The sequence below is a fragment of the Trachurus trachurus genome (assembly GCF_905171665.1).
Source record: "Trachurus trachurus genome assembly, chromosome: 1".
NCBI lineage: Eukaryota > Metazoa > Chordata > Actinopteri > Carangiformes > Carangidae > Trachurus > Trachurus trachurus.
Genome location: NC_139891.1, coordinates 29,997,611 through 30,016,427, shown reverse-complemented (window position 1 = coordinate 30,016,427; position 18,817 = coordinate 29,997,611). Strand labels below are relative to the sequence as shown.

At 40.5% G+C, this 18,817-nt stretch overlaps 1 protein-coding gene across 3 annotated transcripts; it reads left to right on the top strand.

The window, feature by feature from the left end:
- Positions 1-289: 289 nt before the first annotated feature.
- pla2g6 (phospholipase A2, group VI (cytosolic, calcium-independent)) lies at positions 290-17,630 on the top strand. 3 transcript variants are annotated; one of them, XR_014595686.1, is made up of 18 exons: positions 290-373; positions 1,330-1,550; positions 2,817-3,026; positions 4,296-4,476; positions 4,651-4,838; positions 7,916-8,012; positions 8,281-8,463; positions 9,244-9,352; positions 9,819-9,935; positions 11,800-11,890; positions 12,555-12,718; positions 12,810-12,960; positions 13,829-13,965; positions 14,505-14,659; positions 14,756-14,859; positions 15,721-15,836; positions 15,958-16,031; positions 16,526-16,544. XR_014595686.1 is itself a non-coding variant. In XM_083980489.1 (18 exons), exons 2-18 carry the CDS (start codon positions 1,336-1,338, stop codon positions 16,668-16,670), a joined length of 2,385 nt encoding a protein of 794 aa, XP_083836615.1. In that variant the 5' UTR covers positions 290-373; positions 1,330-1,335; the 3' UTR covers positions 16,671-17,630. The 3 variants fall into 3 exon arrangements, 2 of the variants coding, with proteins under 2 accessions (XP_083836615.1, XP_083836616.1); XM_083980489.1 differs by having other exon boundaries at positions 14,808-14,859; positions 16,526-17,630; XM_083980490.1 differs by lacking the exon at positions 9,819-9,935 and having other exon boundaries at positions 14,808-14,859; positions 16,526-17,630.
- Positions 17,631-18,817: the final 1,187 nt, after the last annotated feature.

Genomic DNA, 18,817 nt, shown 5'->3' with positions numbered 1-18,817 from the left:
ATGTTGTGTAAAGTCCTTTGAGACAAATTGCTTGTTAAAATGGACTATACAAATAAAATGGCCTTGCCTTGCCTTGTACTTGCCATTAAAAAGAAAGAAAGAGAGAATTTAAATAATGGAAACTAACTAGAAACATCTCCTCTTTGCTGTTGGGGTCTTTATAATGTGAAGAAACCCCCAGCAGCTTCCATGTCACAAGCCCCGCCCACTTCGCCTAGAAGTCCCGCCCCTCGCTCCTGGTTCTGGACTCTGATTGGCCGGAGGTGACGTCAATCACGCTTTGTAGCAAGTTCGCTTGCAGCGTCGGTTGTTGACGTCGCTGTCAGAAGTCAACGCAGCAGCAGCAGCAGCAGCAGCAGAGGACAGCTAGCAGGTGAGCACGGACTGACGGGGTTTTTCTGCTACGTAATGCGATTATCTTACCTTGACGAGTCGCAAAGTGTACTATAGATGCTCAGAGTTGTTTTAGGGGGGTTTATTTCATTTAAAAACAGTAACATAAGGGCTGGTTTTGCTGGCTTTTAGCGGCTGGTTTCGTGTCAAATTGATTCAGGACATCAGGGAACTCGTGAGCAGCATGAATGAAACCACTTGTTCATCTTTTTCAATTAATTAAATTAAAACAGAAACTCATTCAGAGTCGGCTTTCACTTCTTCAAAACAATAGGGGTCTTGTATTGTACAGGAAGTGGGGCGTTGACAGCCTGGTTGTTGATAACTGAGCTGAGCTACATATAAACATGGTATAATTAGCTTAACCGTCCAATAAATACTTTGATACTTTCGGTTTGCTCACCCACCCAGTCCCACTTAACTAACAGTTAATTAGAGACTGGGGGGTTGTCTGGGTTATGATATGTAATATTAGGGATATATTACACTTGTTGCTATTCGTGTGGTGGTTATAACCCGACCTGCGGGTAAGATAAATGATTCATCACTGTTGACAGCAACACTACAGGAGCAGCCAGCAAACAGGGGACAGAGCCTCATCTGATAGATAGATAGATAGATAGATAGATAGATAGATAGATAGACAGACAAATATGACAGACTGATAGACAGATAGATATAAATACAGTATATAGACAGACAGATAGATGCTAGAATTGATCCCGAAGGAAATTCAACAGTGGTCAGCTGCTCTCACACACAATAAAAACATACACACAATAGAAATCAAAGTTAAATAATAGAAATATGAATTAAAAATCAATGTATCATTAAAAGCCATTCAGGTCTCCAGCTCAAAACGTGCTCTAATGCACCATAAAGTGCCATAGTGTCATCCTCAGTCGTCCCTAAACCCTGCTCCTGTTTTACTCCCAGGTAACGATGCAGTTCCTCGGCCGGCTGCTGGACACCGTCTCCTCTGTGTCGACACTCTTCACCAACCCGTACCGGGTCCGCGATGTGCCGCTGTCCGACTACGGTGGAGGAGGCAAAGTGCTGCAGAAGGAGGAGGGACGCATCGTCCTGTACCGGAACAACCAGTGCCAGTCATGGGACTGTCTCCTCATGTGTCCCGAGACACCCAATGTCGTCCTGAGGTCAGTATTGATCACATGGTGTCATTTTGTTGTGAAATACAGACGCTGGAGAAGGTTGTAATGATCAGATGAGTGTGTGTGTTTTTGGTTGTTTGGTTTTAGTTTCATTGATTTACTTTAACCCACTATTGACCTACACTGTTATCTAACAAAGGAGCTTAACTAAATCAAAGCACCTTTATCTTGAATGAGTCAGCGTCGTTAGCCATTCACTCTGAAAACCAGATTTAAATAATGAAACTGTGCCAGTTTTACAAGTGAAACCAAAAGTTCAATCTGCCATAGTGATGTCGTAAAGAGAAACGGCAAGCTTTAATTACATTACAAATTTAAGACATTTATACTAGTCAGCATAGAATCGTAGTTATTATTAAAACTAGTGTCTTAATAAGAATATGAATAACTTTATTCATCCCAAAGGGAAATGTATTCATCAGGCAGCTCATCTATTAGAAGAATTAAAAGTATTAATCTTCTGTATCTCTCCATCACAACAACTACAAACATCTGTATTGCTAATGTAAATATAAGTTAGTAAGTAAGAGGAAACCAATGCATAAGGCTACAAATCTTACAAAAGACACCTTTTAAACTTGAGGGCTACAATGAATGAATACAAACAGATACAGGGTCGGTAGATATAGGTACATAAATATATTTTATCTTATTTATCTTTCTTGTAAAGGCAAATTTAGATTTTAAAATGTCTTTTGAAGTGAAAAGAAGTCATGCAACCGCTGCAGCAAGAAAAGCTTCAAATGAATTTTTGTTTATTTGAATGGGACAGTGCACATTAATGGACATAAGAACATGTAAATATGCTGGATTATAGCAGGATGCTATTAATTCTTATTATTCAATAACATAAAAACAGTTCAAAACAATACAACATTACACATAATAAAAAAAAGTAAAGAACACAAAAGGTAACAATAACAATGAAAAACACATTGAGAGACACAAGTTATGATAAACATACAGGTAATTTACAAAGTGACAGTGGATAATGAACTAGTCCACACAGGTAGCGGGACCAGAAGAGTTTCATTTTTGGTAATAAAGTGCATAAGTGCCTAAGTGCTGGGTTGTATTGCATGATGGGAATGCAATTTATCCATTTGATAGTGGTTTAGTTTTTTTTTTCTTCTATTTTTCACTTCACATGAGAGGCTCATGTTTGCTGGAGGGTTTGTGGTTATTGCAGCTCGATTTCCTGTCAGAGTTGTTGGTAACGTGACCGTGTGACCTCTGTGCGGCCTGAACCAGGCTGTTTCAGGTGGCGTCAGAGGAGGACGCCATGAACTGGTTTCCGCAGTACGCCCTCAAGCTTCGGCCCTTCTACGAGACGCTCCCGCTGAAGGCCGAAACCGCCCAGCCGATCGTGGACTGCATCCGCAACCACCAGGACTGGAGCTCTGCCCACATCGCCGTGGAGACGGGCCTGAGGGAGTGTCTCAAACACAACTATGTCCAGAGGTAAGAGAGAGGATGTGGCTTTTAAAAACGGCTCGAGTCACAAAAAGGATGTTTTCATAACATCTCTTACACTAACAGCCCAGTTTACCATCACACACACCGACACAAACAGGCCGTGAAGTGTTACAGTGGATCAATAAATAATAGGCTAGTAATACATCAGCTTCTTTCATCAGCGAGGCATTAATTGTTGGTCTGTATGAAAGTGCCAGCTGCATGAAAACAAAACAACAAATACTAACAACTGCTTATCATGTTAACAGAGCTTTAGCTTTAGAAAGCTGCGAATTGTCATGGAAATACTACAGAACTTGTCATTTTTAAGTCCATTTTTTTCATTTTTGCAGCAGTTGGTTTTCGTTTTGTCTTAACTGAGACATTAAATTGGTACATTGGTCAAAAGAATTTAGCAAAAATGGCTCTGAGTCGTCTTATAAAATGCTTTTTAATTAAAAAAAACTAAAAAAGAAACCGTGTTGTTTGGAAATTTAGTCTGAATGGGGAAACATGAACGTAATGAAAGAGAAATTCAAAGAACATTTTGGGCGTTATCTTGGTCAGTGTGAATCACTTACACAACCAACAAGAAATAACTTTCAAATCCGTCCCTGTCTGACCTTCATTACCACATTGTGTCAACACAACCTTGCCACATAAAACATAAAACTAGGGCTGTCAATCGATTAAAATAAAACAACTTTTCTCTTGAAATGGTTAGTTGTTGCATGGTAACACTTTACAATAAGGGTCCTTTAATTAATGTTAGTTAGTACATTATTAAGCATTAATATATAAACTAATGTGTTAATTAATGCTGAGTAATGCATACATAATGATAACTAATTACATTATTCAACTTTTAAATGTATTAACTAACTTTGAGTAGTAAACATTAATTAACTGCTTACTGATAGGCTACATTAATTAATGTGTTTCCTAATCCTAAGTAATACATAATAATGATTGTTAATATATCTGTTAACAGTTAATTAATGCTTAATAATGTACTAACTAATGTTAATTAAGGGGCCCTTATTGTAAAGTGTTACCTGTTGCATCACTGTCAATTGCAATGGACTGAGCTCTCCTGACTAACCCTCCTCTACTCGGGTGCTATGACACCTCCCACAATACACTGATAAGAAACATTTTAGCGTCTGCTTTGTACTGAAACATGAAAAATGTGCACAACACAGAACTTTAAACCCTCACACAAATAAAGGTGAATGATCAGTGACCCACCACCGCCGCCGCTCTGCCTGTCTCCAGTCAGATCAACGCCCGCGACGCGTCCGGTCAGACGCCGCTGCATCGGGCGTGTGAGCGCGGCGACTCGGTGTGTGTGAAGGAGCTGCTGGATGAAAGCCAGGCTCGCACCGACATCAAGGACCGCAACGGGGAGACGCCCATGCACTGCGCCGCCAAGCAGGACTCTCCTCAGGTCATCCAGGTGAGTCTCAGCTTCAAGATTCAAGATTCAAAAAGCTTTATTGTCCATCACATAGTGAAAGAAAATTCGCATAAAATCACATAAAACCGTACTAATAAATGCTTGTGTCTAAATCGTACTATAACTGTGTCGCCGTGTTTTATTCTTTCTAAACTCCACATTAACATGGCCCAGGTCCTGTGTTCGCGGCTGTGCTCGGGCGTGAATGAGCTGAACAACCACGGGGAGACGCCGCTCCACGTTGCCTGCCGCCTGGGCCGCGTGGAGGCCGTCAAAGCTCTGTTGGACGGCGGGGCCAAGTGCGACGTCATCGGCGGCACCGGCTACCCCATCCACAGCGCCATGAAGTACAGCGAGAAGGGGTGAGTATAGGGGAAAGGGTGAGGGTGGTGACGATTCAGCCAACATGCAGTTGTTTCTTCTCTCTGTTCTGCTGCTTGTGGTGAAACAGCTGATAAAACTTTTAACGGTCTCTGTAGATCAGGCCACGGCCAGACTCAGTGTTGCACCATCTCCCACGTCAGCTGTCAGGATTGAATTACTGACTTTTCTTATAGTTGCACAACAGCATCCCGGCCGGAGCTGGAAGTGTTTCTGTGATTTCCTCAGAAACACTAAATAACACAACAGAACGGTTTCTGCCGCTTTTAGACGAAGAGCTCTGATGATAGATGGACGTCTGTACTCTCATGAGTTTTTGAGATATGACTGAAGGACCTGGGTTTGTCTGTAAGAGTTAATCTCAAAAACACTCATTTAGCAACTCAGATAAGTAACATTTGGCATTAATGTTGGTGGTAGTGATGAAATATGGCCTTCCTCAGAGTAAAGAGTGTTTTTAAAGAATGAAAAGAATTTGTGTTTAAAGGGATAGTTCACTTTTTTGAAGTGGGCTTGTATGAGGTACAAATGGCCCCTATGTTTAATATCTACTACAGTAGACGGCGCTCTGCTCTTCCCCAGTTCGCCCTACCAGCGCATCGTGCTGGACAGAGACACAGGCAGTAAACAGATCCAAACTAACAACGTGTTTTTGCCGCTTACAATGAGTCCCGTCTCAAAATATTACACCTTACATCATGTTACATCTTAACTTAGCTGGTATAAAACTTCCAGTTACAAAATGTGTCACTTTGCTGGCTAGAAGGTTGATTCTAGGGGCAGGGCCGTAGCCAGGATTTTTGAAATACCGAGGTCATAGTCGTGGTGCGCGGGGGGGTGGCGTCAGAAATTTGGGGCAATTTTATATTAAAAGGCATTAATCTGGTGCACTTTGACAGATAAAAACTACACACATCATATTAGATTAATGCCATTTTTATGATATTATCATCACTAGTGATCATCCAGAGAAGACCCAACTTCACTGAATTCTGATGAGAACACACCATCTATTACAAACAGGAGACTAGCTCCTCACATTCGTAGCAGCGACAGAGTAGCAAAAATATTATATTATAAAGTTTAATTCCAGCTCGAAAAAAAAAGTCTGAAATGCAATGTGAAGGTCCTGGTTGTTAACATAAAGATGAACAGGTTTCTAGGGTGAAGTGTGCACTCTTTTTTACCATAGCTAGAGCCTACTATTTTTGGGTGACTTCCTTCTGGAGCGTCAGCTGTGTTCCTCACTTTGAAACAGGCCCAGGAAGTTTGTTTGCTTTTCCTTATAGTTACCACAAACATACATCTGACTGCTCCTTGTTGCAGCAAATTTTGGTTTGTGTTATAATTGGTTATTCACGTTGTTTAGCAATGTAGTATTTCACATTTCTATGCATATTTTTTATTAGTAAAATATTGGTGTCAAACTTCATTTTGGTTGTATGGTCTTCTTTGAATGGGAAAATATGAAGAGGTCTAATCAAAATGAGCCAAAAACAGTTGTATTTGGATGGAGTGAATATTATGACACAGGCTATTAGTGAAATATAGCCTAATTAGTTTTCCAAAGGTCAAATTCCACCTGGACATACGTATCTCTGATAATAAAACAGCTGCAAAATTGCTCAGGTTCATTTTTTTTAGCATCTACTTTTACACAGCTAGCCTACACATACTTATTAATTTGCCTGATATCCCATGATTCAAAGGTAGATTTTACTCTAATGTGATTTTTGTTAGTATTCTTACTAGGCAGAGATGAAAAATTTACATTTTCTACTGTAGCCTACTCCAGACATGTCTGTAGTAATCTCACAGGTCTTAGCTTTCTTTAAATAAATAAAAAAGACTGAAATAAAACTAATGGTTGCCTAAACTTTACACCGTATGCTCTTTGTTAAATCTGTCCAAAATTTTTTAGAAACAATTTCACAGTCTTTGTTTGTGAAATATTTGTGCTCGTGCACCACATATGCTCACATCTTGTGCATCTCCTGGGGGCTAAGCCCCCCTGTCCTTAAAACTTAGTGACGCCCCTGTCTGTAAACATAAAATGTATCATGTCACTGTGCTTTTCACATAAAGTTGATGGAAGAATGGACAGTGCAGTAGATGCCCCCTCAGTATAGTATCTGCAGGAAAGAGGTCTCTGCTCTCCCCCACTTAGCTCAACTAGTGCATATACAGGACACAGACAGTAAACGGCGCTGGCATGACCCTATTAAACAGCTGTTTTCTCCGCATACATGAGGTTCCGTCCCGAAATAATACAGCGGTTCAAGTGCACGTATGTACGAAACTTTTACAGTGTAACAACTGGTTGGAAAGAGCAGTTTATCTAGAGCCAACTCACTCAGTAGCCTTCTCCTCCATGCACGCAGGCTCCGCGACGCGCTGTATCACTCGCTTTTTCAGAATGAATCGCCTTTTTTCCCGCGACCAGTAAACAAACACCAGTGTACGTGAGGGCGTCAATAAACAAGAGCATTATAGGCCTACCGGAATTGTTTGGACAAGAGAGGAGTCACTCAGTCACCTTCCATCTGTCCTCCCTAATACTTTGCACTTTTTTTTTTTTTTTTTTTCATTCATTAGGCCGAAAAAAATACCGAGGTCATGACCTCGGTGTCCTCAATGGTAGCTACGGCCTTGTCTAGGGGTATGACATGCAGCAAAGGACCATCGGTGAGCAGGGGCCGCTGTGGCAAGGAATGATAGCCTCTGCATATGGGGCACCTGCTCGAGCTAACTACGCTCTGTTACACAATTTTTTGCAGTCCATCGACTGTTTTTCTGGGACTAACCAACTCACTCAGTATTCCTCAGCAACTGCAGATATGATACTTAGGGGCCATTATTACCTCACACAACCTGACTTCCAAAAAACTGAACTCTCCCTTTAAGACACAAAAATGTTTTCTGTTTTTAACCAGGGTTACTAAAATTAAATGAAAACAGAGGGGATTCTGTGCAGTCTCATTTTGGAATATTGAATTATACACTTGAGTTCAATTAGAGTAACGAGTCCTCCTTTAATTTTGTGTTTTGTGTCTGCCAGCTGCGTGGAGGAGATCCTCAAAGCCGACCCCAATCAGCTCCAGGCTGAAGACTCCCTGTACGGAGGGACGCCTCTCCACTGGGCCAAAACAGCAGAGGTGAAAAAAAATATTCCTTCAGAAATCTAAAACGAGTATATTTTCATTCTAGTCGTATAAAATCCAGAGATGTGAACGCGTTAAAGCTTTGATGAAATATTAATGGATGTCTGACTGTCGACGACCTCTGTGAGGAGACACCAGCGCTCTGAACTCCAAACCAAGACGTCAGTGTTAGGAATCAGAAATATCACACAGGGAGTTCATGAGGATTAAAATGAATGTTTTATAATTTAAAACATATTCTCGATCTCTCTCTGTGTGGCAGCTGTGTCGTATTCTGCTGGAGCACGGCTGCCTAGTGAACTACCTCAGTAAGACCGGAGAGACCGCCCTGCACATCTTGACCAGGAGAGGTCGCTTCGAGGCCGCCATGGTGCTGCTCACCCACGGAGCCAACGCCAACCTGAAGGGCCAGGACGGGAACACGGCTCTTCACCTGGCCATGAAGGTCTGTATCCTCTACTCATTATGTCTTTATATGGATGGATGGATGGATGGATGGAATAGATAGATAGATAGATAGATAGATAGATAGATAGATAGATGGATAGATGGATAGATGGATAGATTATTACATATGTATTGTAGTGTTGCTTTAAACTGTTTTTATGTAAAAGGGACTACAGATGGAAATGAGCATTTTAGCTACAATCCGGCATACAGTATATACATACTTGTATGTTCATTAATGTGCACTGTCCCATCTAAATAAACAAATAAATACAAAAAAATACAGATAGATAGATAGATAGATAGATAGATAGATAGATAGATAGATAGATAGATAGATAGTCTTCACTGTCATTCAGACATTACACCAAAACGTACTGCAGAACAAAATAACGTTTGCATTCGGCCACAATAAAAACAAACAGATAATAATACCGTAATAAAATTAACCAAACTGCATAAAAATAAATAAATATGACATAAATACAAATGCAGGAGTCAATGTATGAAATAGGTATATATAAATGAGATACAAAATAAGAAAGAAAAAACTGTTGCCTCCCGGTGAAAACTGTAAAATGAGTGATTGAAACAGTGAAAAAGCACAAAAAGATTATAGATGTTTGACTGGGGCTTTGTTTTCAACTTTTTTGTTCTCCTCTGATGTGACTATTTCAAGATGGAAAATGGATTTACAGTGTACGAATGCATATGTTTTTTTTAATATTCTAGTATTTAGTGTTGTGTTACCTCATGTGCGTGACGCTCTGCTCTTTAGATGGACCACATAGACCTCATCAAAGCTCTGATCGTGTTCGGTGCTGATGTGATGATCCACAACGACCTGGGAGAAACTCCGGGCCTGATCGCCGCCCGCACCAGCAAAGGTACGTGAGCTTTAAACTGAGAGCGAAGAGGAGGAAGAGGAAGAGGAGGAGGGTGTATGGGGGTTAACTCAGGAACACAGGGTTAGAAATGTAAGGATGTCTAAACTAAAGGATCTCCGAGCTTCAGTAGTGAACTACTTGAAATGAAGTGTATATAACACATTCGTCTAACAAGCCTGTCTGATCTAGTCTGACGTCTGTAGTCTCATTTAAAAGCATGTGTTCTGCCTGAAAGTGGTTTGGTATGTACTGAGCTAACTTTGAAATGTAAATTGAATTCAGTCTTGTTATTTATAGGTTTTTGAAATGCATGATGATGGCTAACAGCTTGCTCTTGTTCTTGCTGTCTCTCTCTCGATCTGTTTTCTCTCTCTCTCTCTCTTCTCCCTCTAATGTTGTGGTGTGTGTGTGTGCGTGCATGTCTGACATATGTACTTGCGTGTGTGTTTTTGTATTAACATGAAAGGTCCTAATAGAAAGATACTGCTGGACATGCTGTGTAGTGTAGGGGTCCAGAATTGCCTCCCTCCCTCCCCCGGCAGTCCTCCCCCCGTCTCCTACAAGGCCAAGTCTCAAAGCATAGGTAACACCACCGCCCCTCACCTTTATCTCCCCTTCACGTTTCTCTCACTCAGCCTTTCTCTGATTGAAATGTCTCCACTTCTACTCTGCTTTACAAAAATATTTTTTATATTTGATTTAAATTTTATAGTTTGGCAGATAAATTACATTTTCTCTGTTTTTGTGTTGATTTATAAAACTTAAATCTCTAAAATATATTTAAAAAATGCACCTTAAAGGGATAGTTCAACATTTTGGCAAATTGGCCCATTGCCATAATCCCTATTCATGGGTTGCAGTGACGTCACGTCGAAGGGATCGCCGCCATATTTGTGTCCGATTTGACAGGTCTCCTCATATGACAGCATGCAAACCGCAGGATGGAAATGTTTCTTGACAAAATGACAGGGTTTCATACATCCTGTCTGGGTTTATATCTCTATAACAACAGACTAACTCTATATTATCCCACTTATTACACAGTTTATGAATTAATTAATTAATTAGAGACGTAATGTTGATCAAAGTCCTTAGTCCGGTCACTTCTCCGCTGTTTGCTCCTCACCCTCCTCCCGGTCGACTCGTGTGTAGTTGTTTTCAACGAGCTTTTGATAATCAATCAGTAGATTGACGAATTATCATGTAAATGTTACGATGTGCGCATTTATGTAGTCCTGTCTGTCATAAGAGACTACGGTTACGGGACACGTTTGTGTCACGGACTCGCGGTGGCACAGACACAGCTGGTCACAGCTGTGACACTGCGCTGGCCCGTCCGCTCTGTCCGCTCTGATCGCAGGTTTGGTTTCCAGCAGCGGTGAGGGAGGCAGAGAGCCTCCACTCTCCCTCTAACGAGCTACAAGTCATTTTTCTAACATCACAATTAGTCTGAAGCTGGTAAAAATGAAACACAAGGTAAAAACCCTTGATAGTTCTTCTGCCCTGCTCCGCTGATCAGAGCGGCGTCCCTAGCAACGGCCCGTTTTACTTAGCAACGGTCTGTTATACAGAAATAAAAGACCCTAAATGCAGAATCAGTGAGTAATTAATAAGAAAGTAATCAAAATGCAAAATTCAATATATCCATGTTATTTAAAAAAAAGAGCTACGCTACGGAGGCTCATGGGATTTCTTGGTTTCCCTCATCAAACTCATCAAGTACACAATCCAACAACTCCACAACGCTCTGGTGGACAAGTTGTGACCTTCACATTCACCAAGTTAGAGATAATAACAAAACGTTATGAGACAGAGTTGTTTTCGAGGCAAATGCAGAGAATGCTTGCCGAAAAACTGCTCCAGACGGGAATGCGCATCAGCTGTTTTGCATGACTCTAAAACAACTCGGTCTCGTAACGCTCCGTAGCTCTGAGCAGCTCGTTCTAAAAATAGCTTGCACCGACCATTAAAGGTAACAAACCTACTGCTATGACTATAGGGATTATGGCAATGGGCCAGTTTGCCAAAAAGTTTGAACTATCTCTTTAAGTTTAGTGCTCTTTTATAGTATAAAGAATATTGTGTTTTTATTTTGTGTGTTTAAGTGTGTTGTGAAAAGGGTAAATTATACCTTGAGTCATATAGACGCTGAAAAATATCCGAGGAGGCCAGGTTATACTGATTGTATAAATAGTAGAAGGATAGTTGTATTGTTTTTTAACATTATTTTAACCTTTTTCAACTTGAATTGACCTGAGTTTAATAGATAAAACAACTGCCAGTTATATCAGTGGTAAAATTCAATAATTATCCCAAACTTCATTTCAGTTCATATGTAACATCCCATGTTGCTTGTAGAAAACCTACCGACCCCTCTTGTTCTCCTGTCTTTACTGTGTGCCCTGTGTACTGATGTCGTACCAATAGCTGTTGTGATTGGCTGACAGGGTTTGAGGACATCATGTTTGTGGGAGCTGCAATCGGTGCGATAAACAGAGGCTCATCTGAAGTGGACGGACCCAAAGTGGAGAAAAAGAGGTGAGTAGTGGATTGGGAAAATAGTTACCGCTATTTTTATGTAGGAATGCACAATAACTATTGGTACAGCCCGAAATTGGCCGATGATTATGTGTATTATTATATTTTAAACTGTAGAAAACCTACTTATTATATGATGAAACACAGATAAGTCCCATAATGACATTTTTTGCCAATTGTAATTAACCAGCATTGCCTTGATTTTGCTCATTTTCAGTCTGTTTCCCCCCTGAGTTGATTTGAAACAATAATACCATAAATATTGATTTTTTGAAGAGTCATAATGGTTCCTGTTTTTGTTGTGATTACAGTAGTGATGTCGGTTATATTACTGTCTTAAGTTAAATTAATCTTTATTCACTACATCTTTGCCTTTCTGGTGTGTATTTAAACTATTAAAATGATATCGGTTATGAGAGGCAGGAAGTTATTGTTATTGATGGAAAAGAAGAGTTATTGTGCATCCCTACGTTTATGAGCAAAGGGGAAGAGTTTGAAGTCAGGGCAGCTTTATCTAAGTTGGATGGATAATAATAATAATGGATATTTATCCATTGTAAAAAAAAAAAACATGTAGAAAGAATATTTAACAGCTGAAATTGCTGTTCAGTACCTGAGTGTTGCAATATTTTTAAAAAAAAACCTTGTTTCTCCTCTTCTGCAGGATGGACAGACTGCTGTGTCTGGATGGAGGAGGGATTAAAGGGCTGGTGTTGATCCAGATGTTGATCGCTCTGGAGAAAGAGGCCGGTCGACCCACCAGGGAGCTCTTTGACTGGGTTGCTGGCACCAGCACGGGGGGCATCCTGGCCCTTGCAATAGTACATGGTTTGTGTGTTTCCTCCCACACATCACATTGTTTTCATGAAATATCATCACCAGTGTAGTTACAGATTGTTTTTTGTTTTTTTACGTGTAGGTAAGTCCATGGAGTACCTGCGCTGCTTGTACTTTAGGATGAAGGAACAGGTGTTCAAGGGGTCACGACCATATGAATCTGCGCCGCTGGAGGACTTCCTGAAAAAAGAGTTCGGAGAGAACACCAAGATGTCGGACGTCCAGTATCCCAGGTAACTGTTGTCAAGGCAGTAGAAAATGCTCAGCTCAGATGTACAGTGTCATGCAAAGGTTGGTTGGTCCAAATGTCTGTTAATGTAAACGGTTCAGCAAGTGGAAGATGAAATGATCCCCAAAAGGCATAAAGTTACACAGACCCATTCCTTTTACAATATACATAGTATATATTTTTTCCATCTTTTCCATTTTCACAATGACAGAAAAGGAAAAGGGCCCGCAGCGAAGGTTTTTGGCCCCCTGCATAGTTAGTACCTAGTAGCCCCCTCTTTGGAAACTATCACAGCGTGTGAACAGTAAATATCTTGTCTGATACCTTGGTCAAAGTTATCTGAGAGCTCAAGTCTCCTGGGTTTCCCATTCATTTGCAGGCTGCTGCTTTGTTTCCCCTTTTCACTCTAAAACTGTAGAAAGCAAAGATAATACACTGATATTGATTAAGAGAGTGTTTCATGTTTAAACTTTAAGCCATTTGGAGATTGTTTCATCTTCCAATTGCTGAACTGTTCATATTAACAGACAGGGGTGCCCAAACTTTTGCATGATGCCGCTGTATTCACCAGAAAGTGGTGAAGTGTTTTAATGTTAGAGAATTCGGTAGCACCAGCAGCACCATGGTACCACAGATATAAAACCAAACTTTCCCGGTCTTCTGCCATTAAGTTCTCATAAAGTAGACTTTATTTTTTCCTTGTGGTAATTACCATTTTTCCTTTGTTTCTACTGCTGGGAGAAATTACACCAAGCAGCTTTAAATACCACACGTCTTTGCTGAAAAGACTGTGATGGTTAGAAATGTTAGAAAAGTCAGTGAAGAAAGGGAAACATTTCCTCTACCCTGACTGAATTCCTCTTTTCTCTCAGGGTGATGGTGACCAGTGTGCTGGCAGACAGACATCCAGGCGAGCTGCATATCTTCAGGAACTATAACCCTCCCTCCATCCACAAAGAGCCCCCGTATGCCACCACTGCCACATTCAAGCCTCTCACCACCCCACAAGGTAATTAATTCACAATTCACAGTCTTCAAATGTAGAACTGGATAGATGGTGGAGTTCAGTGATAAAACCACTAGATGGCGCCGAAGCATCCTAACACTTGACTAAACCCTATGCTGCGTTTGTCACAGTCTTTGTCCAGGGAGTGAAAACATGAAAAAAGAAAACTTCTGGGTTTATAAGTCACTGTATCCATGACAAAGTGCAGTTGTCGTGTGTTGTTTGAGCTCCAGCCGTGTTGTTATTACAGGATGGGAGGATGAGGATGTGTTGATAGTAGGATACACAGAGGAGCCGCCCAGAAAGCGTAGGAAGGTGACAGACGAAGGTGTGTGGGTGTGTGTGAATGAGACTGAAGAGCACTTGAAAGGAACCACATCACGAAGAATTAAATCTTTGTCACCTACAGTTTGAAAACCTCACAAATAAATAAAATAAAATAGAAAATAACCACTTATAGATATTTTTAATAGCACAGCAGAAAATAAATGCAGCAAACCAAGTCTCTGATTTTCACCTTCATGTCTTCGTCTTCGTCTCAGAACAACTTGTGTGGCGTGCCGCCCGCTCCAGCGGTGCCGCTCCCACCTACTTCAGACCAATGGGCCGCTTCCTGGACGGAGGGCTGCTGGCCAACAACCCGACACTGGACGCCATGTCGGAAGTCCATCAGTACAACAAAGCCTTAAAAGCAGAGGTAGGCAAAGAAAGTAACAACTACAGCACACAACGCTATCGTTGTTTCTGCCTTGGTCCCCCATTAAGTGCACATTCAATCTCTTAACCCAAATAGATCTGTAAAGTAAATTCCCTTCTCAACTCCTCTAAACCCTCCCGCCTCTCAGAGCCATGCGGAGGAAGTCAAGAAGCTGGGTATAGTGGTCTCCCTCGGCACAGGTAAACCATCCCATCTGTCTGATCACAGCTAATACATTACATATATTATATATTATAATATTAACATTCTTTTTTTTTTGCTTGTTGTGAACATTACCACTGTATATTCAAACCTCAGGATGTCTTTGTGTTGTGTATCAGTTTGTTTATCTGCTCACATAACAGTTTTAATTATATCAATGAATATAGTGCACATGCAAACATAACCAGTACTGTGCAAAAGGTTTAAACGCTGTAAGTAAAGTGAAGATACTTTAAAATGTATTGCCATGCCATGAATAGTCTTAATTTGTCGATTAACTTCATACAAAGTTCAGTCAACAGAAGAAATCTACAGTATATCATCATCTCTTACAAAGCTCTTCTGTGACTTACTCCTCCCCCCCTTTAACTAAATTTGCAAACACATCTTATACTTTATTTAAAACCTGTTAACCTGTCAGGATCAATTTTAAGGTTCTTTTACTAGTTTTTAGATGTCTTAACGGTCTTGGGCACTCTTTTTTTTTATCTGACCTACTTTTACCATATCAACCCTTGCGGCCCCTGAAGTCTTTCAGCACTGGCCTTTTAACCATACCACAGGTTATATCTAAAACACGCAGGAGGAGGCGGTTTTCAAACAGCCTGCTGGAGAGTGTCAGGGTTTGTATTGGGTTTGCACTTTGTGTTGCTTTTATGTATGAAAAGTGCCACACAAATAAAATTTGATTTGTTAAGTCACATTAGAGTAATCTAAAAAACAAAACCTCAAGTAAAACACCTCTCCAAGTTATTTTCTCTTCTAGGGGTTAAATTGCAAGGAGGGTCTTTATGATATCATGTATTTTATAATCTATATGCGCTCCTCCGTGTCTCCAGGTAAACCCCCTCAGGTGGTGGTGAGCTCTGTGGACGTTTTCCGGCCCTCCAATCCTCTGGAGCTGGCCAAGAGCTTTGTTGGAGCGAAGGAACTGGGCAAGATGTTGGTGGACTGTGTAAGTTCAGCTACACTTAGTTTTATAGTTAAATCCAAAACTATAGTACTATTAATTGGTAGTTGTAATACATTTTCTAATAATAATGAATGAACCCTAATTGTAAAATTGTGTTGAACAGTGTACAGACTCTGATGGCTGTGCGGTGGACAGGGCCAGAGCCTGGTGTGAAATGATCGACACCGTTTATCACAGGTCAGCTGATCATCAACCACTTCCCGCCCACTGCAGCTTCAGTCCTGTTTATCTGATTGAGCCTGCGCTCATTCGTTGTCTTTATCACCACCATCTCACTTCCCTTCGTTTCTCATGCAATCATTTTTTAAGTTTTTAAAATGTTGCAACAGGGACATGACACAAAGCATGACTGCAGTTTTATCACATCAGATGTTGTTAGTCATTTCCTCCTCAGTGTCACTAAACTCAGAATAATCACTAATCTGAACCACCAAGAATCGCTTAGTGCGTGTAGAATGATCCTCATACCATTTTTATATTTTGAACATGTGGCTTTTGTTACGTATCTGTTACAATTTGTCTCATTCGTAATCACCTAAGTGCAGTGAAAACAGATTAAAGTGACCAGTTTGACCCTGACAAATGTGAAACTCTGCATAAAACTCTGTATTTATTGTCTTTTGTGCACTTTGTATTTATTGTGCACTCTGTATTTATTGTCTTTTGTGCAGATTAAGCCCCCAGCTGTCACAGGAGGTGATGCTGGATGAGGTTAGTGATGCCGTCCTGGTGGACATGCTCTGGGAGACCCAGATGTACCTGTATGAGAAGAGAGAGAACCTCCAATCTCTGGCAAACGTGCTACTGAACAACTGACACCACACAAGGAAAATAACAAAGAGAAACTGTGAAGACGGGACTGTGAGAGCAGGGGAGACAGAAGGAGAGTCTATAAGAGCAAAGGAGTGGGGCCAAGGACAAGAGCGACACACAGAGATGTTGACGTTGCCTTGATGTTGCCTATTGAAAGGCAAGTTATGTAGCATCATGTGACCTTAACACTGACTTTATCATTATCATGGATTATCAATGGTTTACCAAATTGTGTGTTTGTACATAAACCAGTGAAGGACAGAGTGTAGTACTGTATGTGACCACAGGGTAAATGTAGGAGGAAGTGGCACATGCTGAATCACACACAAAAAAAGAAGCATACACACTGACGGTGTCACTGCTGTCGCTCTCCCCTCCCCATAGCGTGTGGTAACAAGTAGTCAAACCATGTCTACGAGTCAAATTCTGGTTGGTTGTGGTAAAACAGGAGCACTCCTCATCATCTTTCCTTCACATGTTCACCAAAGTAGCTGCAAAGGCTCTCAATATATAGACATGTAGCATGAAGCAATATGAACAAAGGGACCCTGCAGTGTTAGTGCAAGATCTGCATTATGCTGTAGCATGTGATGATGACAGTGATGATTTAAAGGTTCTGCCTTATGTGTCTGGGACCCAAATTTGTTTTCTTTTCATAGTGCATTTCAAACCTTTGTAAGTTATTTATACTGACTAGTTTAACCTCACGCTGATGACCTACTTTCACAGTGTACCGTGTTGCAGCCTCCTGGTGTACTGCGTAATGAGTACTAGCACATATTTAACATATTATCATTACAACTGGACTGAAAACGAGACTTGACTTATCAAGACACAGAAAATGAAGGCTCACTGCGTCTTGCACAACATAAATTTGGTAACAAATTATTTCCTATGCTTTTTGTATGTGGATTAATTATTGAAGTGTGTACTGGTATGGTAATAAAATATATAAATATTTACCTACAAGATGTATCCATGACTGATTTGTTTCTTTGTTGCTGTACTCATTAAAAAGATGTGGTCTATTGCTAATTCAGCTTTTGTTTGACTACTTAACTGTGGCCACCAACAAAGGTCAAAGCACAGGTGTATGAGTCCACTTGTCTTTATTTAATGTACAATCCATAGTCCAGTTTTACATACGGTGAAGGGTCACCTCACCATCAAAACTCAAAAACATTAACAGCATTGTGATGTAATATCCCTTCAATTATTTTGTAGAAAACAATGTAGAAAACCACATCTTATAGCACAATATGATTTCAATACATGGTATGAAAGAATGAAAAAAAAAAAAGGATTTATATACATATTAATTCATCATAAACTAAAGGAAGCAGACCTACAACATTATCGGTAAGGCTGACAGTCTGGTATAAATAACTTCAAGCTCACATCAAACAAAATTGAGCTTCAAAGGAAAATTGGCCCCAAATGCATCATCAACACACGTGTTTCCGTGTCAGCTGTCAGGTGAGGTGAGCATTCCCCCCCTCAAATAGCTGTTCGTTAGCTCTCTGTGGTGTTAGAGCTGGTAAACTAGCACGTAAAAAATAAAATATAATAAAAATAATAATGAATTCAAGAAATTAGTTATTAGCTTAGCTATGGTTTAGCCCATAGATATACATTTAGCCTACTTTTTTTTTTTTTTTTTTACATTTAGCCTACTGATGGCATGTCGACACGAGTCGACACTAATCTCTCTTATTGCTTAGCAACAGGAAATAATTGCCTAGCAACATTTTCAACTGAGCCGTTGGTGGTTCAGCAACGGTACGGCGGTGGCCCAGGTAGGTTAGCTACCCTACTTCTTGCTAGCATGTTCACAAATAATATAGACATTAAACTTTTTTATTAAGCATTTTTTCTTTCTTTCTTTGCACTCTTTTAAGTGACCGAAAGAGACGACCATTGACGTATATGGTTAGGGCTCAGGCTAGGAGTCACTGGACACCTGTATCAGCCCAGCCGGACATTTGGTGAGTGTTTTGGGGGCAGTTAACACGTTAGCCATTTTTTATGGCAGTTAGCCCAGAGACTTTGGTTAGCCACCCAATTAATAACGGAAAATAGTCATTCAAGTTATTGCTATTTATTTTAATTCAGAGAATAAAGTAGGCCAACTCGCCAGCTAGCGTTAGCCT

What these genes read in the sequence shown, in the direction of transcription:
- pla2g6 (XM_083980489.1), top strand. Translation starts at nt 1,336, where the DNA reads ATGCAGTTCCTCGGCCGGCTGCTGGACACCGTCTCCTCTGTGTCGACA. An exon ending in ACACCCAATGTCGTCCTGAG is followed by an intron (nt 1,551 to 2,816) that starts GTCAGTATTGAT and finishes GGCCTGAACCAG; the next exon opens with GCTGTTTCAGGTGGCGTCAG. An exon ending in ATGAAGTACAGCGAGAAGGG is followed by an intron (nt 4,839 to 7,915) that starts GTGAGTATAGGG and finishes TGTGTCTGCCAG; the next exon opens with CTGCGTGGAGGAGATCCTCA.